The sequence below is a fragment of the Ciconia boyciana genome, chromosome 3, assembly GCF_034638445.1.
Source record: "Ciconia boyciana chromosome 3, ASM3463844v1, whole genome shotgun sequence".
Classification (NCBI taxonomy): Eukaryota; Metazoa; Chordata; class Aves; order Ciconiiformes; family Ciconiidae; genus Ciconia; species Ciconia boyciana.
In genome coordinates this window covers 87,943,708-87,970,528 of record NC_132936.1, presented here as the reverse complement: position 1 = coordinate 87,970,528, position 26,821 = coordinate 87,943,708, and the positions used below count along the sequence as shown (strand labels likewise).

At 38.0% G+C, this 26,821-nt stretch overlaps 1 protein-coding gene across 4 annotated transcripts in view; it reads left to right on the top strand.

Moving 5' to 3' along the window:
- PLD5 (phospholipase D family member 5) overlaps positions 1-26,821 on the top strand; it is a 189,133-nt gene that overhangs the window by 55,933 nt on the left and 106,379 nt on the right. Inside the window, exon 3 of one of the 4 annotated variants that reach the window (XM_072856464.1) lies at positions 22,161-22,297. The exons of 2 other annotated variants lie outside the window; for them this stretch is intronic. In XM_072856464.1, coding sequence (XP_072712565.1) covers positions 22,161-22,297 — 137 coding nt within the window. Of the gene's footprint in view, positions 1-22,160; positions 22,305-26,821 lie in introns of those variants that run through there. One more of the 4 variants, XM_072856461.1, reaches the window with a different exon arrangement.

The window sequence follows — 26,821 nt, the reverse complement described above, 5'->3', positions numbered from 1 at the left end:
AAAGAAAAAGTGCAAGCCTCTGAAGGCTAGGACTAATACGTTGCTGGCTGGGTTTAGATTGATAGCATTACTTTTTTGACAGATTGAATCAGATGTTGTTTGCATCACATCAGTGTTAATACTAGCTTTATTCTTTAACATTGGACGCAGTTTTCTGAATTCATGTTTGCGCTGTTTATGTGTAGCTATTGCTGTGTTTTTATTGAGGTCATTAATTTTAATAAACTCAAGCAACACAAGTAGGTTGTTAGTGTCATAAATCCAAGTACAAATGGCCTTAAATTTTTAAAGATTTATGTAAAGGAGTGTCTCAGTCTTCCTTCTCTTCCTACTCCATGAATAAAATTTACTGAACAGCCCAAAGGTTTAAATTTTTTCAAGTAATACATCTCCTTTGTAATGGTGACTAGATAAAGCTGACAGATGAATGTTAATGTTCACTCTACAGTGATGTGCAAGAAGAAACCTTCAAAAAGTCCTACAGAATAGATACTCCAGTGAAAGTCTCCAGGTTGGTGAGAGTTCAGGCTCATAAAAAGCCTAACAGGTTACTACGCATACACACTCTGAAATTATGGTAAATGCAAGGTAATTCAACTAAACATGCAATTTATTGCGATCTAAGGGCATACAAATAGCGTGACTTCGTTGATGTGTAAAAAGTTAAATAGCTACAGAATCAGATCGTATGGTCACTCTTCGCTTAAAACATTAGGACAGCTTATGTGCAGTCACTCAGAAGTGACAGCTCTGGGTCCCGAAGCAGGAGCAGCTGAGACCCCTCTGTCACCGGTGACAGCCCATGTGCGACGCAGTGACCTCCTTGTGTCTGCAAGGCACGCCCTTAAAAATTGTGATCAGTGAGGTCATCCTTTGGTGCAGATTTTGAGGGATCAACAACTGTAGTAAACTTATTTTCCTCTTCCTTCTCCAGGAATGTATTTGCCTTGCTGCGGGAGGTGTAGGCTGCTTGGTGCGGGTGCCGTTGGCCAGGGTGCCGTGTGGACTGGGGGCTCCCCATGGGGGCTGTCAGGGCAGGGCCTGGTGGCCAGGGCCTGTCCCACCACCCCAGCCAGGGAGGAGGGCAGCTAGGGGGCAGCCCTGGTGCTAGACATTGCGCCGCAGGGGACCCTGGCTCAGCAGGGCCCGTGGCAGGGCAGGGCCATGGGGAGCTGGAGATGGGCCCTGCTGTGGCACCACTGGGGCAGGGACTGACGTCCCCGGGAGCTGACATGGCGTCCTGAGCCGTGGGCAGGTGCGGGGAGCCCTGGGGGGCTGGCCAGGACCTGTAGGGCCTGTGAGTGCCCTCCGGGCCCTGTTACCACCTGTGCTAGATGGGTATTTCCTTAGCGCTGGGTGTACTGTCATCTGTTATGTCCCTCGAAGCTGTTGAACTCGAAAGAAAATACAAGTGGTGGACAGTCAGTATTGGTATTTTGTCTTATAAGTGAGTATGTTACTAATGTTGAGCGGGCAGTGTGTCTTAAAACAGCAATGCCCTGAAATACAGTCCTGGAGTGTTTAGCCAGAGTTGTTCTCTAGGAAAGGCGTACCGAGAACACGAGAGCAGCTGTACTGTTCAGGCAGAACTTCCAGCCAGCCTGGTGTCCCATCTCTGACAGGAGCCTGGCGAAGCGGGAATAAAATAGACCCGATCATTGTAATCTCCAGTTACTGGAGTTGGGATCTTTGTCTTCACTAGCTCCCAGGGCTTTTCTCCATTCATGAAGAAAACCCAAAGAAATCAATTTTCAAATTTATGTAAGCTTCTAGCATCTATGGTGTTCCGTGGCAAGGGGTTCTACAGCTTAACAATGCCTTGTGTGGAAGAGTACCCTTTTCTGTTCATTTTGAACTTGCCAATGTAATTAATTTAATGCCCTCTAATGTTTTTATTGCAAGAGACAGTGAATAACTGTTTCTTAGTCATCTTTTCCATGCCGCTTATGAATTTATAGTTCTGTCACATTCCTCCCTTAGTCATACCTTTTTCCAAGCTGAAGACTACCAGTTTATTTAATCTTCCTTTATAGAGAAACATTCTAGACTTTGATGGTCCTTTTTACCTTTTCCCACACCTCTTCCAGCTGTTCTGTGTTTTTTGAAATGAGTGGACCAGAACTGCATGTGGCTTTCAGGTTGTGGGTACACAAATGTATGAAAATTCACAATGTGAAGAAATTTTCTTTGGTGTTCTGTTCCCTTTCTAGTAATTCAGTTTGCCTCCTTGACCTCCAGACACTAAGTTGATGTTTCCATGAGGTTATGTACTATAACTATGATCTTGCTCATAGATGGTAATACTCAGTTTAAAAAAAATTTTGAGGCAAATAAAGTCAGAAATGTCACGTGCACTTATGTGCACTATGTTATATGCAGCTACATAACTTTCTGGTACCATCCAGTCACTCAGCATCAGTAGGTCCTACTGCCATTTCTTGCCTTTGGCTGCCTTCTTTACTAATCTGTGACTAGCTTTGTGTCATGAGCTAACTGTCTGCCCACGAGGATAAATTTTGTCACGTAACTAAGAAAACGAACAATGAAAGCAGTAATGAATGTTTATTCAAAGTGCATTTGCTAATGTTGGGGGAGGAAATATTAACTTTAGTAAATTGCTACTGTATTAGACTCTTCAATTATGCACTGATATGATTTTACAGATTATTTCTGATTTTTTTTTTTAAATAAAAGGGATATAGAAATGGTTTTAGCTGAGTACCACTTTTTTAATGTTTAGCTTAACAGTGCTTTTGTTAGCTTACAATCTTCAGAACTCCCTGAATTAAAAAACTTACTTCTTCCCTTAACAAACTCCCCAAATCTCCATGCATTTTTTGGGCTGAGATTAAGAATAGAAATTATAATGTTTGGAGGGGTTGGGGCCAGGAGGCTAAAATGAAAGAGGGAATTCCTCTGTGGTCCTGGTATGCTAAGTCTCTGTGCTATCTATGTATATCTGCAATGTATTTATTAACTAAGTCTATCTGAAATATTAATTAATAAAATTCAAATGTGACTGGGGGTTTAAGAAGACTCTTACAGCAGAGGGAGGACTCAGTGTCGCATTCAAAGAGGAGATAAAACTCTCTGTACCTTCATAAACAAAGCCAGGGGAAAACACTTCAGGTAGAAAAAGGGAGGGAGGTCTTCCTGGCAGTCAGCACGTAGTGTTTTAATATTGGACTGATATTTTGGAATGAGGTGTCACAGTTACAAAGATTTTTGTATGGTATTATAGGTGGAATAAGCCATAATAAGAGCCATAGTAAGCTATTTGCTATGGTCATGGGCTGGGACAAGCTGAAACTATTGAAAGTTTCTGAGCGCGTATTGAAAATGAAGACAGTCTGAAATGGTAAATGGAAATGGCTTCTGCTGCTCCTTCTGTTTTTGGCACCCTCCCATATTCTCAGTGGACTTTGATGTTGTTTTCTGACACTTCTGACAGCAGTCAAAAGATTTTTGTAGAACATACTGAAGCCTCCCTGGCTCTTTGAGTGAAGGTGTTGGGGCGTGCTACAAAGTCTAAATGCATCTTTGTTCTCCAGTGCAAAGATATCTTTTCAAAGATGAGACGGGGAACTTGCTGAAATTGAGGGAGAATCAGTGAGTGGTAGCAAAAAGATAATATTATTGTGGAAGAAAAAGCAAAATATACTGCCACTATTATATGAAAAGATTATTTTTTATTCCTTGCGTATACCAGATGCTTAGATGATAAAGGGGGGAAAAAAGATAAAAGGAATTTGAGCGTAGCTTCATTATGGAAGGGGTTTCTGAATATCAGATGCACCATGACAGGACTTTTTTTCTTCATTATGCTCTCTGCTCCAACATCAAGGCCACGGAGGGTGAGCACAAATACTGTAGTTACTATGACAGTCCTGGAGCACTCACCCTGGGTGGCATTATGCATGCAAACATGACTTTTTAGATCTTTTGCTAGATTTGCCTGTGAGTCAAGGTATCATTTTCAGGGCAGTTCAATATCAAATATCAGTAATATTTTTGTGGTATTTGTCTTTTCACATTTCTAAAAGTAGTTCTTTAAATTCCTCTGTCTTATCACTCTATGTGATGAGCTCCAACTTCAGTCTTCCTTTTCTGTGCTCCTTCATCCCATAGACCTGCCTCATTCTAGTCCATAGAGCGCTCTCCTGTCCAAGAGGCTGAAAAGGGCAGTTTAGATCTTGTAATATTACATTAACAGAACCACATTGCTGATTTTTCTGGCTGTGCATGTACCTTGGAGAAATAATAAAGATTTAAAAAATTTTTTCTTAGCAGCACTGGCTGTTACAGACAGCCCACTATCTGCCAACTCAGTTTTAATCACCTTGGACAATATGCCAAGATTGCTGGTGAGAAAAGTGGTCTTAAACAACTTCTGCAGCCTCATTATCCTCAGCTGCCTTTGGAATGCCATCATCTAGTGAGCATTAATTCATTTTGATAGCATTGGTGTTGCCCTGTAGCCCTTCCAGCTCTTAGAATAATGATGGGGCAGGGCCATTCTCTTCCCACTCTTGCCACAGCAGAGTGGCCTAGTTTGCCTACGCATTAGGTACGCTCCACGAAGTAGCTCTGCTAGCTTTATGGCAGCCCAGCTGAAGGGTGACAGCATAGAGGCTGTAGAGAAGAGGAGATAGGGCTTGCTTTTCAAAAAGGATACCATCCAAATCATTAGTTACAAGATTTTAAACAACCGTTAGATCGCACGCTGTGTTCTGCCCTGTGCTTATCTAAGGTCAAATAAGTAGAAGATGACAGCAAAATTTTTCAAACTGCTTTTGGGTTTGCCTTTTTTTTTTTTTTAACCTTCAGATAATTTCTTCTTTCTCTCGAACTTGTTGATCTTAATTTCAGTCAAGAAGTTTGCCTGGGTACTTTCTTACAGCTTTCTGTGGGAAGAGTTGTGATTGTCTAGCAGAGAACAGAGCACTGGAAAATTCTTGCATTGAGCCAAAAACTTCAGAGATGGTTTTTGTCAAATAATCATTTACAGTCTCTGAGCCTATTCTTATATAGTAAAGACATAAACTGCCAAAGTTGCCATCTACAAAGTAATTTGCACAGCTACAAAACATCAGAAAGGGAATATATTAATTTCTGCAGATATAGCAAATAGATTCAATGTCCTTGGAGGGATCTCTGGATAAGTACAAGCTTATTTATTGAGTTTATAAATTGCTAGGTAATTTCCTTCAGTTTGAACTATCATGGCTTAGATGGAAACTAATAATTTTTTCCCCTCATATTTAAAAACATAGTTTCTATGCTTCTCAGGCAAAAATGTTGAGCTTTACTATATTTTTTTGTAAAGTATCTCGGTTTATTACAAAATTATTAGTATGTAGTTGAGATAGCAAGCTCAGTTGGTTTCCAGTATACCCATTTGTTTGAATGTAAGAACTAAGCTGAAAGTCATGCAAGAAACCGATATATCAGAATGACATGTATTTAAACATTATCATCTTTACTAAATAACTTTGTAGAAGTTGTCAGCCATGGAGGAGCTAAGAACAACAAGGGCCAAATTCTGTTCATGTTTATATTAGTGCAAATTCCGAAGAAAGTCAATGAACTTAGTAAGGTTATTTTAGCTGTATGTATATGATAATAGAATACAGTTGCAAACAGCAAAAGAAGTTAATGTCATGCTTTATTGTTCAGGTTGTTCACTTTTTCTCAGTAAAAAAGCTCAGCAGCCGAGCACAAAGCCAATTTTTAGAAACAAATCCAGCCTTGCAGTCCTAGCAGACAAAGTGAGATGTCTTGCCACTTGGTGTGTCCCCTAGAGAGGAGCATAATTGTCATAAGAGGGACAAAATCTAGAACTGTTGCATGTTGTGGAAGAGGCTTTAAAGAATGGCACAGAAGAAAGGGACAAAGGAAATTATAAATCTGTCAAAAAGTCTTAGCAACAAAGGAAAATCAAAATGCCATCTCTTCTTCGTAATATGTAATATGTGAATATTTAATAAGGTGCCAGATGCTTTGAATCATCTACTAAATCTTGATCAAGACTTTTGTATTCAAAGTATAAATCAAGCTGATGACTTTACACAATATCTGATGTATGGATAGTGTTTATATATTTAGCATAACCTCAAAATGAGATCAAGATGTTTGTCTAGCAGAGAACCACGTTAAACAGAAGTGCTTGAGCTATGAGGTTACTATCTGGCTGTACATTCTGAACATGGCAAAATGAATGTGGTAGATTATAGCCGCAGTTTATGTCCTTGGCAAAATCTGAATTTGAGCTCAGTGAATTGGATGAGTTTTGGCTTAGGAGCATATCTAATTATGCCTTTAGGTCCACAGGGAACTGGAGTTTTCATAGCCAGACAGAATGAACTGAAGAAAAGGCAAAGGTTTTAAACAACGAAGTGCATATTGTCCCTGAAAAAGGTTGTTTTGAAGAAGTGACTTTTATGTGATTATAGTCTGCATTTTAACGCCCCTTGAAAGAAAAAGGCTACAGTTTTATGATTTGAAAGAAATTTATCACATTTTTATTCAAAATGGATTTTTGGCTTTTGCAATATAAAAACAATTATATGTGCCTTTTGAAGATTGAGTTAAGTCTTGTTCCTTTTAAAGACAATAGCAAAATTGCTATTATACACAGCAGCTTGTTCAAAGCCAATAGCAAATTCAATACAAAAGAAACATGGGGAGTAGAGAAAGGCAGGAGCAGATGGGAAGTTTGCCATCAGTATTAAAATGGGGAACATGAGAAGTGGCAGAGAAGATCATGGCTCGTACTGTGACTGAAATCTGCATTGGGAGTGTGCTAGCAAGCTTGGTGGCTCTTTAGTGGATAAGGACAGCATTTCAGAGAAACCCTCTCTCCAGTAACTCCTCACTAAACAGTAACAAGTATGGCTCATTTGGTGAGCTTGCTGCAAAGCATTTGTCATTTTTAGTGATATAACATCTTGGTGTGTTCATCATGGACATTTATGTCTATAATGCATGCATATGCATATCTTTAGCTCAAAGTAGCTACGAAATTTTGTCTTTTGCTATATATTGAGAAGACATATTCCAAACATCTCTGCTGTACATTTGGAGAGTTAGGTTTGAGTGAGGTCTGTGCATCTTCCCCATATCTCTCCACTATAGGAAAACGGAACGTTGACTCCGGATCATTAAACTCTCTGTCTGTGAAATTTTGCAGGGTGTGGTTCAGACAGCACTGATGACCTACAAAAATTATGGTAGGTGATCTGTAGCTGACCCACTGAACTGTATTAAATATTACTGTTTACTTCACTTTTATTGCAACTGTGGTTTGTTGATAAATAGGTGTGATTTTCTATTACAGCTCTTGAGGTCTGGCAGAGTTTCAGTGACCCAGAAGGTTTGGGAACCACTATTCTATGCTTTTGATATACAATGGCATTTTCCCAGAAATAAGCTTTGTAGGACATGTATGTGTATATGTGCATATTTCTTAAAAATGCCAGCAAAGATACCTATTAATTTGCTTGGCTACCATTAATTTATTCACTGCATGTCAGTCAACAAAATTGAACTTGTTTTAGTTCGTGGAGCAATGCTTTCTGTAACTATTTTTGTGGAAATCTCTTAATAGATTAATATGGGAATAAATACCTGCAATTTAAAAAGAAAATCTACGTAGACATGAACATGGAGTATCAATCAGCTGATAGTATGAGCACGTACACAGCCTTTCATATAGCTTCTGCAGTAAGTCTGTCTTGTCGTCTTCTGATATTGTATGTTATCTCAGAATCAAAATAGGTTGTTTGGAATGTGCTCTGGAAGAAGCACAAATATGGTACATCTATACCACTGGACATTTTATTAATTTTCTTTATAAATGGCTAGGAAACTAAGAAAAGCAAGCCTGATGCCCTTAGGCTTACATTTCCTATACAGAGGGAATCTGTAAGTTAAGAATTGTGAGGACCACTGTTGTCTCAACAAGTATGTACAGGGACACATGATGACGCAGTGTGATCTAGAAATGTTATCAACCTATATTATCTGAATTTGTTATTTGTGAGTAGTAGAGTATCCATGTGCATTGCTTAAAATTATACTTGTTAAAATGTTATACATTCAGAAAGTAAATGTGCACCTAATCTTACTTGAATTTCATTTATTATTTTACCAGAATACACAATAAACACTGTATTGGTTTTTATTTATGTGAAATACATTTCAGCTTTAAGCAATGAATACAAAAATTATTTAGACTCTAAGCTTGTTTTCATAAGTGCAGTGTGCATGTGTGTTACAGCTGTTGCTTTTAGGAGAAAACTTAAAATGCAAATTAATATAATATGACAGTGTAAGATCTACATAGCTCAAATTACTTCCAATATGCTAGCAATTGTTTAGCATTTTGCTACTTTCTGAGAAATGAGCAAATTTATGTATTTTGAGACCCCTGGAACCTGATTATGTGAAAATTTCTGACAATGTAGCAGATGAAATGCGGATGTCTGTGAATTTTATAGAACTTAACAAAATGGCTACTTTCTTGAGAGAGAGCTTCTAATAAATTATTGTTATTTTTAGATTGGTCATGAGACTGTCATCCTGAGACTGAGATTTCCCAGATAAATCTCTCTACCTTTCTCTAGATGCTTTTGCCGTGTTAGGGCTTGATGTTTAGCTGAAAACTTAAGCTGCACTTTATTTTGCAGTTTAGAAAGGGCTTGTAAAGTATTGTGAGCATAAACCTGTGTCCAAACCAATTTCCCTAAGTTGACCATCTGCCATAAGAGGCTCTTATTCCAAATACTTGAGTTTCTTTTCCTCCTAGGAGGGTATTGGCAATGAAGTTCGTTGTCAAAAAAGAAAAGAAAAAAAAAAAAAAAGCCCCAGAAAAATATTGGACTTCAAAGTAGGATGAAAGGTGATAATGTTTAGTGACACTCTTTGGCATGCAGTTACTCTTTCCTGGAACTTTCTCTGATACATCATCACCCCTATTGGTGAGGTGCAATACACCTCCTCTCCTTTCAGGAACATCAGTGAGGGATGTGTGCCTCCACCATGTCAAATTGCTGTGTGGCTGTTTTGTATTCTCTGCTACAGAACTGAGAATAAGAAACTAGAACTTCACAGTAGCTTCATGCCATGTTTTATTTTACAGAATGATTAAAATTCCAAACTGGCAATGATTAAAAAAATCTGTAGTGATTGCCTAATTTAAAACAATAATAAAATTAGACACAATCTCAGATAGGCCAGAACACTTGATGGTTTTCATGGGAACAGCCATGTGCCTGTATGGATTGATTTTTATTTTTTTTTTAACCGTAACAGTCATATATATTCGATATCATATTTAATCTTTAGGACTGTTTTCCTATTAGACGGATACTTTTGTGGTCTAGGCTGTGTGTGCAAATATGTGTGTTCATGTGCATGCATCTTTTTCCTTCTCAATAACTTCTAAATCCATTGTCTGACTTAAAAGATATGTAATAGAAAGGTGGAGGTCTTCAAGAGATTTTCAAGTCAGGTGTCATGAAAATTGATGATGGGCTGAGGGAAAGAGCAGATTCTCTGCCACCTAGTAAACTGAAATGTTTTACATAACTGGGCTCGGTTTTACCTTGGATTTTCAATAACTTCGATGCAAAAAACAACCAAAGACAAAATAGAAAATATAGGAAGCCAAGCTAACGTATTTTTTATGTACGTTCAGTCAGTTATGATGTTGATAGATTATCCTTCTATATAATGTTGCAGAAATTATTATTTTAAAAAACCTAATTTATTTCTCATATAAACAGAATAAGAGAACCAAAATAAATATTTTGACCAGACAACAGACCAATAGGCAATAAGCCCAATTCAGTAGACTAATACTATAATATATTATTAGACTAAGAAAAGAGTAGGACAAAGCCTTTTCCACAAAGGTAATAAATGAGAAAAACAAGGCAGAGAAACAAAACCTGACAAAAGGCTGTAAATCAGGACAACTTCATATCCCAACATACCAGAAGGATTCTGACCTTATTAATACGGAGATAAGGCAGCACAGGAAGGGCTATCTGGGGGGAGCATTGCTGCTGGTGGAAGAGGTATCCGGTAATTCCAGTGAGAGGTGAAAAGTTAATCAGAGTAGTTCTGCACTCTGCTGGTGTGGGAACATGGTTGCAGCACTCTCTAGAAAACGAATCTCTTTGACTCTACCAAAACTGGATCCCGCTGGTGCTGATTTTTTTTGCCCTCCCCTCAAGATACCTGTTATCTTCTACTGGTTTTGAAACCTGGTGTCCTTTTTGTGGACTTTTCTCTGCACCGTATGAAGAGAGAAAGATGTAAGACGGCAGAATGGAGTGGGGGCTTGTTAGTGGGAGTGAGACCACGATAACAAAGAATTCTTTTGCTGTTTGGTTGAGCAGGGAAGGAGGAAAGGGTGAATATAGTTGGAACAGTGAAAGAAGAGGACATCCAGGAACAATTTGGCCAGTTTACTTGAGTCTCTTCTCTTTAACTCCTCCATGCATAATGGTGTGGTCAACTCTAGGGGTAGGAAAAGTACTCCTACAACAATGAGGTATACTGAGAACACTGGAACAGATCTCATACAGAAAGAGATTATGGTAGAGGAAAGTAGAAGACTGGAGGTCTTAAAGGCCTGTTGCTGTTTGTTTCTTGACTTTTTTCCTTGGTGCTCTTTTTTTTGTTTGCTTGTTATCTGTTCATGTGTGCTTATAAATTTATTCTCATTGTAAATACTCAAATCTTTGTTCTTTTGCTGTGATTCAGGGAAAGCCTTTCTGACCAAATATTTTTGAATCAGTAAGACTTACTATTAACAATTATTATAAATAGCTAGCACCAGACATTCCAGTCATTGAAACTTTGAGGAATTGATTTTTTCCTTACCTAAATCAGTCCTGCTTTGCTAGGAAGTGCTTTCATTTAAAAAAACAACTCCCCCCCCAGGGGAAAACAAACAAACAAACAAAAAAAACCCACAAAACCCAGAAGAACTGGAATGTCCCTCTTGGTCAGAGAAAAGTGATCAAAGCTGAGCCCCTGGGGCCCCCTCCAAGGAGAGTCAGCTGCCTTCCTGGGACGCATGTGAAAGTGGGTGATTCCAGCCTGGCTTTCTTCATGTTGGAGCTTTGCATGCAGACTAGGGGATGGTGCTGCTCTTGGTGACATCCCACTCTTCAGTCCTCTGTTCACCGTAAAGTGTCATTTGGAATCATAGACAAGTGTCAGATGCCAAGGAGGGAGATTTTTGTCTCTTAATTCCTTGTCTGCAGAAATTCAGGGATCTTGACATAGAGAATTTTTTCAAAGCATTAGGCAGGCAAGGAATGATCTGGGCCAAATATCTTTGTTTCCTATTTCCAAAAATGATAGTAGGGATCAGTTTTGTGTATATAATTTTGAGTTCCCAGAAGCCAAAGTGAATACAGCAGTCCCATCTTTACTCATAATGTTATATATTTTCCAGCCAGTAAAGAAATTATCCATCAAGTAGAATTACTTAAGATATAAAAGTTATGAATACTGTCATTTAATTCAAATACAGAATTTTATAGGATAAAAAACATGGTAACTAAATTACTTCTCAAGTCTGTCATAAGAAAGAGAGCACAGATCAGATACACTTAATCACTATAATTAACTAGTTTACCTTTCTCTCTCTGATTAGCTGTGGATCATAAGCCTCTCTTTATTTTCCTTTATTGCTCTTTAAAGTAGAATATAATTCCTATTGTGAATGTCACATTGGTTGTGTTCTCCGCGACAGTGGAATTAACTTGCTTGGCAGAGTGGCAAATCTATTATTTCAACATGTGCTCACAGTGTAGTTAGAAATTCAGAATGAGCTAAAAATAAATGCTTCCCATATGAGATAATTTCATTTCATTGAACTTGTGTCAATTTATAATAGTGTTAATAAAACTTTTTCCTTAAGTGTGTCTCATCAGAATCAAGAAAAGCAAACTCTTTAAAAACAAACAAAAAAATCATTTGAAATCTTCTTAATTTGCTTTTTACACTTTATGAGAGGGAAACTGGCAATTCATCTAACAAACTAAGTTAGGACTGCTGGGTTCAGTTGCACCACCTGCCTTTGATTGTAGAATGATTGCTTTATTGGGACTTAATGTGATGTTGCTGTAATTGATGGCACATGCACTCTTAGCCCATCCAGTTGCAGGATGAAATGCTTAAACCTCAGTGGAAAAAGTTTAAGGTAATGTATTTTGCCTTGTTAATTTGGCTAAGAAAAAACATGCTCCAGGCAGAGTGGTGAGTTTGTTATGCTGCAGAACTGCACTTGAGCTCGAATTTGTGTCTTAAGAGCCTCCCTGATGGCGTTTATGTGCCAGTAGCCACATTTTCTTATTTCTAAGTCTTTTTTTTTTTTTTGTCTTGTCTCTTTTTGAAAGAATCTTAGAAAAACAATGCAAGGCTGTGTGCAAGAAGCTTGAGCTGACTGTACATATGAACATTTAATGTGCCAAAAATGACATATGCGAACACTGGGAAAAAAATTTCTTCATGACTTTTAAATTTAATTTAGTTTATCTTAAAGCATTATTAGCAGTATTATTAGATAAAACACTTTCAAGAAAGAAATGTGATTTTCGTAGTTGATGCTGTGTTTTAGGTTACTTAACTATGTCACTAGTATTTTTTTTCCTACAGTTACTAAATTAGAAAATAAATTATAGTTACTTTTAAACATAACAGAGGCAGTACCATTTGTAAATTAGAGATCACAAGTATCAAATCAGTGTATTCGTCTGTATATAGTCTGGTCTGCCTTCGCAAATAAACATAGATAACTGAATCTAACACACTACTAATTTTTCCTTGTGATTTAGAAACAGATTTGTGTTGGCTGTTAACAGTCATTATTATATATATGGGGTGCCTGTTTGTGTGTATAAATATACATATTTAAGAATACACACACACACACACACACAAAAATTATACATTTAGTAACTGTCCTTGTACCAGAATCTACATTCCAAACACTCTCTGATTTCAGGGAACATGGCACAGATATGGGTAAGACCCACAAAGACGTTTAGGTGCTTTTTGGATACCAAAGTGATATGGAATGATCTGTCATGGACATACTTGCACTGACATTGTTAGGCTTACTGTATTTTCTCTTAAAAGGTCCTTTGCACATAAAAGTTTGTTTATTGCGTGCACACAAAATAGCTGCCCAACATTCTGCTGATCCCCTCTGTGAGGCAGCCTCAAGTTCTTTGATGTTGCAATGCTAAATACCATAGCTAGCCAGTGCACACCCCGTCCTGTCCTCTGTCCCCAAATGCTTCTTGTCCTGGATTCAGACTGTTGAAGTGTTCTGAATTGCTGGATGTTACCATCTCAGCAGATTGTCCTTAGGCTGGAACATGCCTTAATAGCATGACAGGATTGATGTTAAAATTTAGAACCTTTATAGCTGTTACATTTTGCTCCTTTAGGAGCCTTACCTGAAGAGCTAAAGCTGTCCTATAGTTACTGCCATCCTGCCTAGTTCGGGGCAGAATTGTGCTGCCAGAGCAACATGTGTTAGGCTGCTCCAGTGGAATGGGAATGGAATCACTCTGGAGTCATTGTAGCCAAATTGACACTTCAATGCTTCAGCTCATTTTGGTGTTCAAAGGTGACCAAATGGAAATAAAACCTGAAATATGTGTTAGGTCTGTTAAATGCGTGACTTCAAGTACTTCAAATGTGGGATGTCCTTCCTTTCTTGGAGAGATGTTTAAAATGAGTCTGAAATGTCTAAGGGGAAAAGTTTTGAGCATGTTTCGCTGGCAACTAATAGGGAAAGTGTAATTTTCCCCTTCTTTTAAATTTAAAATGTTCCATTTCACTTTAGTATAAACATGATTAATCTTTAGATTAAAAGTTGGAAGTGTACAATGAACAGTTCATTCCAGAAGAGATTTAAGAAATTCATGGGTCAATGTTAGTTGAAAAATGTAATTATGATGAATGCAAACAAAGTGTGGAAAAGATAGTAGTAATGTAGACTATTATTTTTTGTCTGTTGATTATGAAAACAAGAGAATTGCTGGCTAGAGGCAGATGCAATATGGCAAGTTACTGCAGTTTCTTGTTCGGTGTCTGTGGAAGATTCTGATTTGTAGAGATTCTGGTATTTCAGTCTAGTTTTCCATTAGGAGTTAAGACTATCAACATCAAATTTAAACGAGGTGTGGAGAGAAGTAGGGCTGCTACTTGGAGCTTTCTAACTGCTTGGCCTTCTATGCCATAAACTCCGGAGTGATGCATAAAGGGTGTAAAATTGCAAAGAGCATTTTCTGCTGGCAGTCAGGCAACCACAGCACCTGCTGATACCTGGACTTGTAGACTATAGGTCAGTCCTTGTATCATCTGCTAGATGCCCCCAGCTAGCTGTCCTGCGATGAATCTAACTGATTTTAAATGGACTGTTCGGCAATATGCTAAATAGCTTGCATCTTGATGGATTTATTAATTTCATTCTTTCTCAGAATGCTGCCTTACAGGATTCAGTTCTTGATGGTTCTATTATAGTTCTTGCCAAACTATAATACTATCTTCTATTATGCTGAGTCAATATATCACGTAGAGAAGTCAGGGCCCAATTTCGGGAAAATGGCACGTGAACACTTACATGTATTCAGGCTTTTCACTCCTTCGTTTATGCCAATTCTGGTCAACAAAATGCATTCGAGGTTAGTTGGTCATGTGCTGGAAACCCTTTTTTCTTATAGAGCTCGTATTCTGAATGTTAATAGCTTTCTGTAATACAGCACTTTGTGTGGAGGAGGTTCAGATGAGTAACCCCTAAAGCCTTGGATTTCTTCCAGAGTAGTTTATTGGTTTTCTATTTATAGTAACATGTCTGTCCATGTGTTATATGCCTGACCTGTTGGATCAAACGTTTGTTCAGTGAGCAGTGAAACCAATGCAGCTGCTTCTCTCTGGGTGTGTGCTCAGGGCCCTCAATCCCTCTGTATACCACTGCGGCAGTGATTCCTCCCATCCCTGTCTCTATGAGCTGCATGGTGCTGAGCTGTGTGTGCGCTGGAAGGCAAAACTTTGCACCCTCTTTCCCTTGTAGAGGCACTAATTTGGGTCTTTCTCAGCCAAGTCTACCTACATACTGGATTTTGTAAAATGTCTGAGATAATTACATTTCTATAAATCTTTCTTTCAAATACAGATTCAAAAGAAACTGGGCAGACAGGGACTGATGGGCAGACAGTGTGACTTCATATGCCTTGTTTGCTTGGAAAACACTGAAGTTAAAGAACATTGGAGAATTAACTCGATACTCTTCTTTCTGTGGTAACTGTAGGACTAAATATTGTTGATTTTTCTCTAAACTGTCTCCATGCGGTCTTGAAAGATTAACAAAATATGCCAACTTGAAGTAGAGGGTAAGGATTATTTTTGCCTTGTATGCAGTACAAAAATTATACCAGGATGTAGAGATGTAAGTCGACACAACAGTGTGCCACGATTGATTCATGTTCAGGTTGTGCTCTGCTACAACTTATGGGTCCTTCTGTGGAAAAAGGAAACTATTTAAGAGTGTAGAAAATATATTCTGCTGCTCAGACCTGTGGCATATCTAGTCCTGTACTGTGTGTCTAACAGTGGCTGGCAACAGCATGTCCCTCAACATCTCTATTAGAGGGCATATCCCTGCCTGTTTTCTCTAGCATCTGCTCTGGACATGTTTTTGAAGACTTTGTCTAATCTCTTTTTAAACCTGCTGCTGCTGCTGTTTGCTTTCACAGCCTCCTGTGGCAACAAATTCCAGATGCTCAATATCCACTTCATAAAAAATACTTTATCTTTTTGAAACTTAACTCCTACAAGTTTCAATAAACATCCCCTATTTCTGGTATTGTGATACTTCATGAATAATAATTTTGCCTTCATTATACCTGATGCTCTTGTAATGATTTTGTATCCCTTGGTCTTATTTCTTCTCCTCTCCAAACGACGGACTCCTACCCTTTTTTGGTCTGTTTCCTAAAGCATCTGCTCCAGCCTCTTAATCATTTTGATTGTCCTTTTTCCTAATGGTCTCTCAGTTCCTGTACCTGTGCAATTGATTGCTCCTACCTGCTGGTAGCTCTTTTCTCTTCCTTAATTGAATTTTAACCTATTTTTCTCAACATACCCCCTAAGTTGTCAAGGACATTTTGAAATTTTAATCTAGTCTTCCAGCATGCTTTCAATTTGCACTGCTTTTGTTTTGACTGAAAACTTAACAAGCACATTTCATTTCTAGTCCATAATGTAGATTGTTAATGAAGACATGAACAAAACCAGATACAGAGCAGAATCCTCTGAATCCCTTCTAAAACATCCTCCCATTTTTTCAATGACCATGATATTCCAACAGGCTTTACACCTCTCCTATAATAATCTGGACATAGTTTCTGTGGTTTGTAAGAAAGTTTTTATTAAAGATCAAAGTGTATGTTATTTTCAGCTTCTCCAGCAGGATATCAGGGCTCCTGACTAGGAAAGATGGAAATCAACATTGATTGATATGACTTTTTCTTGACAAAATTTATTATCTTCTAGGTGTTTATGTATAATAGTTTATTACTTAACTTATTCAAGTATTTTCTAGAGATGGAAGTTAAAATAACTAGTTTATTTCCCAACTTCTATTGCCTGCCCACCTTTTTTTCTTAAATATGGGTAACATTTTTGCTTTTTCCAATCTTCTGATACTTCACTCATGCTCGTGAGTTTTCAGAGGTAAGTGCTAAAAGTTCTTTGTTAGCCTCAGCCAGTACCTTAAATATCCAAGGATGAAGCTCACTAGGCCCAGCCAACTTGAAAATATTTAACTTATCTTAGTACTCTTGGATCAGTTCCTTCCTATTTTTGTTTAATAGGAACTTAAGTGTTGATTGGTATTAATCATACTAGCTGGGAGATTTAAGGCTGCAATTAAGATTATTACTGTGTATGGATTCCAGATTAATGGAAAACAGTCTTTATAGTAATGTTTTTCTCTAATAAACACACATAATGATTTTAAGAACTAAGGTTAATCCAAGACTGATTGCTAATTCTTGAAGTCCAGTTCCTTGCTATCTTTGGCAAATGTACTGTAGCATGCTGTAAAACTCCACTCGTAAGCAGAATTTTAAGAGCTGTTGAACAGGTTACTAGTGTTGAAGATGAGTGCTTTTGCTCTCACACTGGTGTTCAGATATGCTGCGGGAAAGTTGCATGAGCAGACTACTGATATGACAGAAGATGTGAAAACCTGCCTCTTAGAGCCTCTGTGGTTCTGACAAGCAGATATGAACTCCATATTACTATGCTGTATAAATATTACCTCCTTTATTCTTTAAATAGGTATAAAAATAAAGCACTAGTTCAAAGCCATGACATGTTCTGTTGTTATGTGCTCAGTTTTCTCAGTAGATGCAGCATTGCAATTTCATGGCTCCTGTTTGGGGAGAGAAGGACATTTTTGTACTGTGTTGATGGAAAAGTAAATTCCTGATTAAATTTAGTGTGTTACAGAGATACCTATTGTTTGTGAAGAACTGAAAGCTTTATGGGCCACTGAAGTGTTCTTAACAGCTTTTGAGCAATGGGAGTGCAGTAAAGATGGAAGCCTTTTTTTTTCTTGCTCTCATTTTAAATTCTGCCTGGGTAACACAGGCTCTGATACAACCTTAACTGACATAGACTATCCTTTTTCTTAATAATAAATAAACAGATAGGATCCTTCTCAGATTAAAATCTAGTCTGAATAGCACTGTACTGCACTGCATACCCATTGTACGGCTTTTGCTCTTTTTCTCACTCTCTACCTAGGGGTATAACAGCATGAAAAATACCGTGCTTTGTTTTAGTAAATGCATTGTTTTGGTGGATTTGTTTTAACATAGCTATTGTTTAAGCTAGATGAGGCAGGTGAAAGAAACACATTTTGCTCATGAAATGGAAAACAGCAGCATTTTTGATAGTCCTTGTTCCTGTGGGAGTTTCTTTCCCAATCTTCCATAAGCTCTGAAGAAATCTGTCTCATGCAACAGAATTTCTGGGCTTACAGTAGACAGATTTCCACACTGTTAAGAGTGAAATCTCAGCCATGGTTGTCCTCTGACAGGTCCAGTCAAGCTAGACGCCCAGGTGTCTTAGCATCTCTATCAGTCTTCAAATATGTAAGAGACTGCAGCAGGAAAGAATGAAGATACTCTGTTCTCTGTTTTCAGCATGTATGGGAAGGAAAAGAAATATATTGCGGCATAAGAGACTTCAGTTAGGCATCAATAAGGTAACACGTGGGATGGGTTGCCTGAAGAGACTGTAGGATCTCTTTCAACGGGAGATTTTTAGGGACAGGTTAGACAAATATCTGTTAGAATTAGTATTTGTATAAATTAAGCATGTATATGGACAGATGGACTACATAAGCTTTAGACGTCCCTCCTGACCCTGTATTCTGTAATTAAGTGTTGAAGACCGAAAGCTTAAACACAGAGGGTTTTTAGGCATTTACTGAAGGAAGCAGGAGGATAGGTCTGATAAGCTCTGAGGGATCCCAGTTGCCAAGGGGATACACAACAACATAGCATCAAGCAAACAGTCTGCCCAAGCCCACTGACGCAAGAGTCTGAAGGGCAAAATCTAACAGGCTCCTCCTACTCTGTCTATGGCGTGAGCTCTTCTATTTTGAATTCTTTCAAGAAGCCTGCTATTACTCGCGCATGCACACACACATAGACACAGGCATGCACGGATGCTATAACAGGACAGTGACATGGTCTGTTCTAATCTATTTTAATTAGAAAAAGCCTATTAGAAAATTGCCCGCAGTATGGCGTTAGTGCATGAAAATTAAGATTTATTACCGTTGTCAAAGGAAAGGCTCAGAAGACTTGTTTGGTGCCACTAGCTATTTTTTATTCTTTGTTTTCTAATATAAACATCAATTTGAATCTAAGCAATATTCAAATATTCATTTCTAATGTAATATATAGATTTAAAAGCAATCAAAACATCACCACTTAGCAGGAGTAATTTCAAGATGAACCGTAAAACCATTCAAAATCCTCCTTACTAGCCATATAAGGTTTTTTAAATGGTCTTTACCTGACCCTTCAGACCTGTGACTAAAAATGTAGGGTTAGGAGAATCACAAACTTGTAATTTTTGCTTTGTTTTATTTAATATTTTGTGCTATTCTTAGTTCAAAGAAAAAATACTATTGTCACAGTTTGATAAGGTGGTTCTTTTTTTGTGGGAGGGTTTAAAAGGTCCCCTACGCTATTTGTAACCATACTGTTAAGCTGGTACATAAGAAAAAGTAAAATAACTAATCCGTTATAACTGTCAAAGACAAATGCATAATATAAAGGGTCTGTGTGAATAAGAGCAGTAAATTAGATTTGTGCAGTTCTGTATTTTAGTGCTGGTAGAATAGCAGTGGTCTTACCAGTGGTGCTAACTTTGTGCTGCTTATAGTGAGAAGCAGTCACTCAAACTGCAGAGCTTGACAGGCTGTACACATGCAGAACTGAAAGAACAGGGATTTAAGCTTTATACAAATTTCAACTAGAACACAGAAGTCAAGAAACCTTGAATATGTTCCCCAAATTTATGTGGAATGGGAATTAAAGCTAGAATAGGAGGATCCATTCAGAATTATTTCGGACTCCCCTTTCTGTACTCCTTGAACATAACCACCTAGAAATTGCTCCCATAAAATTTCCTGGTATTGAAGGAACTTAAGGCATCCGTTGCACCTGCTCCCCCCGCCTGGTGATACCATATTTGAGACACTGTAGGTTTTATATAGCTTTTGGCCTTTAAGTTTTAAGTTGGTTAAAAGGTTTTTAGGGCAATTTTATGACTTGTGACATGTGTGATAAGAGGTACTGTGGACTCCTTTTAATGAAACATCTCTTGCTGCCTCCATGTGTCCTGGCCCAGCCTCGAAGGCTACCATGGTCCCTGCTGGTTCGGTGACCCTGCAGCTCTCTGTAGTTGTTCTGCTGCTTGCATGGTGATGCAGCAAGAAGAAGGGAGTTATTCCCTGGAGCAACGGCATGAAGTAATTTATACTGTGTGGTAGCTAGGATGCTCGTTGCTACAAATTTGCCCAAAATATGGACTCAGAACTGTTCCCAGTGAGTAGAATGGCTGCAGTTATCCTGTTTTGGGAGGAAAAAGAACGCTAGTGTTGCGAGCTCTGCTGGGTCCCATCCACTGCTCTTAGGGGCTGGAGAATGAGCCCTGGCTCTGTTTGGCTTGCTGGTATGGGAGTAGCTTTGCTATCTTGCTGCCATGGTGATATGCTCAGCACTTGGAAGAAGCTGCATCAAACATTTTCTGCAAATACAGAACTGTAAAAATCTGCATGAGACAATGGTCATCTTAGCAAGAGTGCAAGGCGTCCTGATGAAGAAATGGCATAAAGCAGTGTCCTAGAGCTGAATATCTCTTTATCTTTGGCACTTCTTAGTTTTTCTTGCCAGTAGCATGAGGCAATGTTTTAAAATTTTTCTCTTAAGTCCTACTGTGTGTCTGACTGCAGCCTTAGTTCTGGACACCCGAATGCAGTCATTTCTAATTCTTTTCATATGTTGCCATGATTTTACCTGGCAGCAGAAAAAAAGGGTCCAAATTTTATTTATTTCAGACGTAGGCTTTGTAAATGCTTGAAGAAGATTTTCTCATGCTGCATGCTTGTAAGATTTTAGGTAGTGTATTAGAAAACACAGATTTAAACATATATTTGAAATGTATAAAAGTGTCTAATATGCATTACATTTAAAATATGCATATAACCCAAGTAGCATATTCAGTGCTACTGTTAGGTAAAAGGACACATTTCTCACTAAATTTCAGAAAAGTTGTTCCTGTTGTCTGAAGTTGTTTGCTGTGTTTTAGATTTTCACAGACTGAAATAAAATGCTTATATCTGATTTGTTCTGAAATGCATGAGCTTGTTTCTTCTGGGATGTGCATTAATTTGGAAGTTTTGGAAGCTTATTTAAAAAAAAAAAAGTCAGGCCTTTTTTTTATGCGTACTGGAAAACATTCTTATTAGTCTGAAACTTATTACCTCTTAAATGAAACGTCAGGAACAACGAAAATACTATGAAGTTAGTTTTCAGCTGCAAGCATGATATTGCTTTCTTTTCCTTACACTTTTGCTGCTTTCCCATATACTTTCCCACTTTCCCATTCCTTTATAAAGCTTTTTTCTTTATGCAAAATTTTAATTACAGGACAATAGTCAAAATAAAATATGGCAACGGAAGTTAGACTTTTATTTTTTTTATATATGTGTGGTTTTGTGCAAATTTTCTTCAGTAGAAAAATACACATTACACTTGTTTGAACATTTGTTTCAGAACCAAATATATTTTACATTCATGCAGCTATGTAAATTGCATGTCAGGAGATTGTCTTTAGGAGGTTTACACAGTTGTATCTGATTTAGTACTGCAGGATTTCATGTTGTAGAATAAGTTAGTGCTATGCCATGTTTTAATATTTAATCTGAGATTCAGAGAACATTGCCTATCATATTGAGCAACAGTCTCCCATTGTTTCCTTGAATCCCATCTATCATCTGTGAATTTGTTTTCCATATAAGTACTGTGGGGCAAGGACTTGCCAATGTGTCTTAGTTGCTGTGACAATCATAGTAACAATGTCAGTTACTTTGTGTAGCAATAAAAAAAAGACTTTGCTCTTCAGTGTTCTTGCAATGACATGTTTTATTTCAGCCAAACACAACAAAACTCTCAAGACTTTTGAGTGCCATCCTAAGTGTGTACTTTATCTGTGAGGCGCAATCAGAAAATACGTAGTTAATGTAAGAATCATTATTTTAATGCATAATGCTTTCCTTGTGGTACAAACAGAAAACAGTTTAAATTATGAATATTATTTGTGACATGAATTATTTAACAGTGTCTGAGATATTTAAAATACATCTCAAGGTGATACCTGAAGGACAGTTTTGAGAGTGTTTTCGTCCTGAGGTGTGTTTCATGTTGACAGCTATGGCAGTAAGATCTTCAAGAATTTTAGATCTTATGTAAAAGTTTTAGAGTCTCAGGTCATTGACTGGAATGTGCTCATGCCATTAAAACTTTTTTAATCTTAATCTCTTTCAGTCCCAGCAAAGATGCATTGTGATCTTTGCACTGGTATGCTGCTTTGCAATTCTGGTTGCACTGATATTTTCGGCAGTGGATATTATGGGAGAAGATGAGGATGGACTCTCAGAAAAGAACTGTCAAAATAACTGTCGGTAAGAGGTAACAAACAAAACTTCTCTTTTGGGGTGGACAAGAACATATATGTGTTATATAATGGCATGTAGTCATTACCATAGTCCTGTGGTGTAATTGGGAAGAGCAGGTAACAGAGGAAGAAATGGTTTCTTGTTTTGAATTTCTGGTTTTGGAGATTGGCTTGACAAAATAAAGCACTTTTTGAAGTTGTTTTTGGTGGTATGTTTTGAGCAAGACCCTTGTGTTACTTCAATTATTTTGTAAGCCTGGGTCAAAGCCCATTAAATTTCAGTAAATGAGTACTGAGGTGGCTTACATAGTTCCCAATTCTGTCATGTATTTCTTTCAAGAGCTTTTTTTCTTTCTCCAGGAAGGTCACTGATCACTTTTGACCTAAGACTGCTATCCCTTTTATATAAGGGGGACCTTTTATATATTCCTGTTTGTTGTACTCCCCTAATAGACACAGTGGCTTGCCTAGGAACTGTGAAGAAAATTGGTGATATGGTCAGAAAGACTGGAGTATTGACTATTGGATTAAGTTGGATTAAGATTTGCCTCAGACACCTGCCATGGTTGTGTATATCTTTTAACTTTAGCTTTAAGTAGGTGATTAGATTTTTTGGGCCTTTCATTTCCAGACTGTGAATTTCCTTTTGCTGCTCCTCACTGTCACGTATCTCCATGAATCTGTCCATCAGTGATGACCAATGCTTTGCCTGCATGGTATTGTCCAAGGTCCTCTTCTGTCCACCAGTAAAGCTGATTTAACAGACATTTGTAGACTTCATTCACAATTGTATTCTGCTTTTTTTCAAGGCTTTAACTTGTATATAGAGCACCCTCTCTGATTCATTTTGTGGTAAAACAGTCATCCTTAAATAACTACTCAGAAATCCATTCTAATCTGATGAGGGAATTGCTGGAGTGGGAAGGGGCCTCTGGGCATCCTCCAGTCCATTCTCCTGCTCAGAGCAGGGTCAGCTACAGCAGATTGCTCAGGGATGGGCACAGTCAGACTTTGCATAGCTCCAAGGATGGACTCCACAGCCTTCCTGGGCAACCTGTTCCACTGTTTGTACAGAATCTACGCAGCTCCCAATGGCTGGGTGTACAGTGAGTTAGAGGCAATTGATATTTATTTTTTAGAATAATCTAATGAAAAAGTAATGTTTCTTTGAGCCTTTTCTCCTTATTTCTGCTATTCTTTGTTGATTTTGTGTGAAAACCCTTCGGGGACAGCGCCTTTCTATGCCACACCTGTCACAGCAGCAGCAGCTCCTTTCAAATAGGACATACCTGCAGCATCAGGTAGCTTTGTCCTGAAACCAACCACCTTTCTGGCACTTTTTTTCCAGCACTGTTTTGTTCTTCTAAAATGGTTTGGCCCTAATTTGTTCACTTTCTTGTACGCCTACAGTTATGGGCAGCCTTCTAATATCTTGTCTGAATTTTCTAGAGTTCAGCTAGCTTTCCTTTCCCCATCAGGGTCTTAGGTATTCTTCACTGTGAGTTGTTGCCTTCTAAAATTTTTAAAGATACTGCATGTGTCACCTCTACACCCACTGTCTCCATGTGTGAATCTTTGACAGAACTAGGTCAGATGAGGGGAAAGTCTTTCTGCTCATTGGTTTCAATGTGCTGCACACAACTTCAACACACACAACAACTGCTGCACCATGTTTTCCTCTTAGTTGTATCAACTAATGGCTCCCATTTTGTTCTGGGTAGCTGCATAGGCCTAGCCAAGGAAGAACTTAATCTTCCTCACTCTGTATTTTTCAAATGGAAAAAAAAAATCAGAGTGGGAGCGATGTACAGTGCTATGGAAAACCGGGACATTATTTTTTCCATGTGTAAGAGATTAATTGCTTTTGTCTCTTTGTATGGGTTACACCAGTCTGCCTTTCCAAAGAATACTCACCTTTGCTCAGTTTTTTGTTGGTTGGCGTGTGTCACTCTTGTCTCTCCTGGACTGTGTTAGAGGAGTCTGGGAGTAAATCCAGCACGTTGACTTTAAACATAAGAGTCAATGAAACTGCCCTGCATTTACCGTGATAAAAGTGATCTCAGATCCCAGCTCTATTTTAAGGTGCCTTTCACAGAGCGATTCAAGTGCGTGATCTAGCTACTAATGCCTGAACCAGAAGGCACATCAATGCTGTGTGTATAAACTGCCTAAACCATTTCTAATAACAGTACCCAAGTGCTGGCAGCTGCTACCTGCTAACATTGAATCCTTCTCTACATGATGAAACTGGGCTCCTTTATGTGTTAAATATATTGCAGACTTAACTGAAGTGCTGTAAGATCAATTGCTGCCTGTGGCATATATTTAGTACTTGGGGTAAGCACTTTTAATAAGTAAGACAAGAATTATTGAATTCTTATATTTCTGCTGTGTGAGTACTTTCACTGAAATTCAGGAACAGGCGCTTATGTTTGCAGAATGTGCTGAGACAGAATGGTAATAGATGGTCCTTTTTTTTAGATGAAATGATTGTCAAATACAAGTTTACATATATGATACTAGAATTCTTTTTTGTTTTTAATTGATCAAATTTGTGAAGAAGCTTGATGGGAAAGGATGCTATTGATTTGAGAAGAGCTTCACTGACGGTTTGTTAAAGGCTTTCGTCTTCTGAAAATCAATTTCATTTCTGGTTGTTTATTTTAAAGGAAAATATGTCTGAGAGCGCTGTGGTTTAGAATAGTTCTTTGGCTAGAAATTTTTGGAGCTTGTGCCAAAAAATAGCAAGTGAGAATTTTTTAAAAAAAGAGAGAGAAAAAGTAAAAGGAAGATATTTTTAGAAGTCTACAGTTTTTTGTAGCCTGAGAGAGGAATCATTGAGGTATGTTCTAAGCAGTATTTTCCAGTAAAGCCTACATCTTTTTTTGATGCTGTGATTGTATTGTTGTGCATGAATACAAATGCAGCCTTCCTGATCTGCTGCTTGTAATTCAACATGAGGTTCCTCTTCTGTTAATCATTCCTTAAACTCTTACTACATAAGGAATACTTACTGTGTATGTTGCCAAAAAAGACCTTCCTCTTTACCGATGCATTTATTTCTCTTGAGGGGTTTGTAAACAAAAACGAGTCAGGGAAGTGGAAAAGCAGGCTTTTTTGCACGTCTTCACCGATTGCTGAAGGGATTGTTGCCACCCATCTAAAAGGGTGCATAGGAAATAGCACTTTTTGAAGAAATGAAAACATGTTTGAAATTAAAATTATGAATTATGATTTGTAATCTTTGAGCTTCTTGCTGAAAAACTCAGCCTATGGTTGAGAACTGAAATGCATCTTGCCTTACAGGTCATTTGTGACTGCCACAATGTGAGGTCAGATTGCTGTAGGCTGCAAACCATTTCCTATTTCGTTTGTTACACAGACAGAGGAACTTGGTACTCAATAATATTGAGTAGAATGTTCAAGAGGAACTTGAATATTTGAGATTTAACTAAGAAATGACTGAAATTAATTTTTTTCTTTTGACGTGTAGATACAGAAACTAAAATTTTTTTAGCCTGCTTTGCATGTTGTAATCCAAAAATACAAATAGGTAATTTAAAAGTATTTACAACCCTGTCCTGATAATTGAGGGCAAATATTAGGGCAAATAAATATACTTACCTGATTAATTACCAAGCATCACTGTAAAAATCACTGTATCTTCTACTGATACATACATTGCAACTCAAATAAAGAGCTGGGGGGAGATGGGGGAAGGTCTGTAAAATTTATCAGGCAGACAAATTCTGGCTTCAGAATTGAAATTAGAATCTGAACTCTACTGACTGGAAAACTGTATTGGTTTAGATGAAATAATGCTGTTTGTACTTATTTACTCTGTCCCATATAACTTTCATACTGTGAATTATATGTGGAGAGACTCTCTGACTGAAAGGCGACTTTTTATTTTTTTACAACTGGACCAGGTCTGCTAAGAGGCAGCTTTTCACTTCAGAGGGTGCTGTACATTCTTGGCTTTGTTCCCTAAAATTTGATTTCAGAATGCTGAATGTAAAAATACAAATGGCTTTTGACCCTTCCTATTAAAAGCAATGTCAACTGATTGACATTTAAGGAATAAAAAAAGTAGTAACGACTGTGAAAAGTTGAGCTTTTGCAGTTTGTGCTTGGTATGGGATACAAATAATTCTCTCGAGACATCCAGTTGATGTTGTTAGGCAGCCCTGATGGATGAGACTGGTTAAGAGGATATGCTTAGCCGTCTGGGAATTTTGCTTGTCTTGCTGTGCGTCCATTAGACACTGCATCTATAAAGTTAGATTATTGTAATTTGAAAATAGTACTTTTTAATGGCTGATCTATTGTGAATAAATCTTGGCTAGCCTCTAACATAACGTCGCTCAAGATTTACTTGGCTTTGTTGAAACTGGCTGGTAAACTCTAAAAATGGCAATCTGGGGAACAGAAGTTACAACTATTAAGAGATGGTCTCTGTTATCCAAAGTGTTTAAACCAAGGTCATTTTGATTTATTACCAGTAACTTCAGCTGTTCAGTGTGCCTCTTCT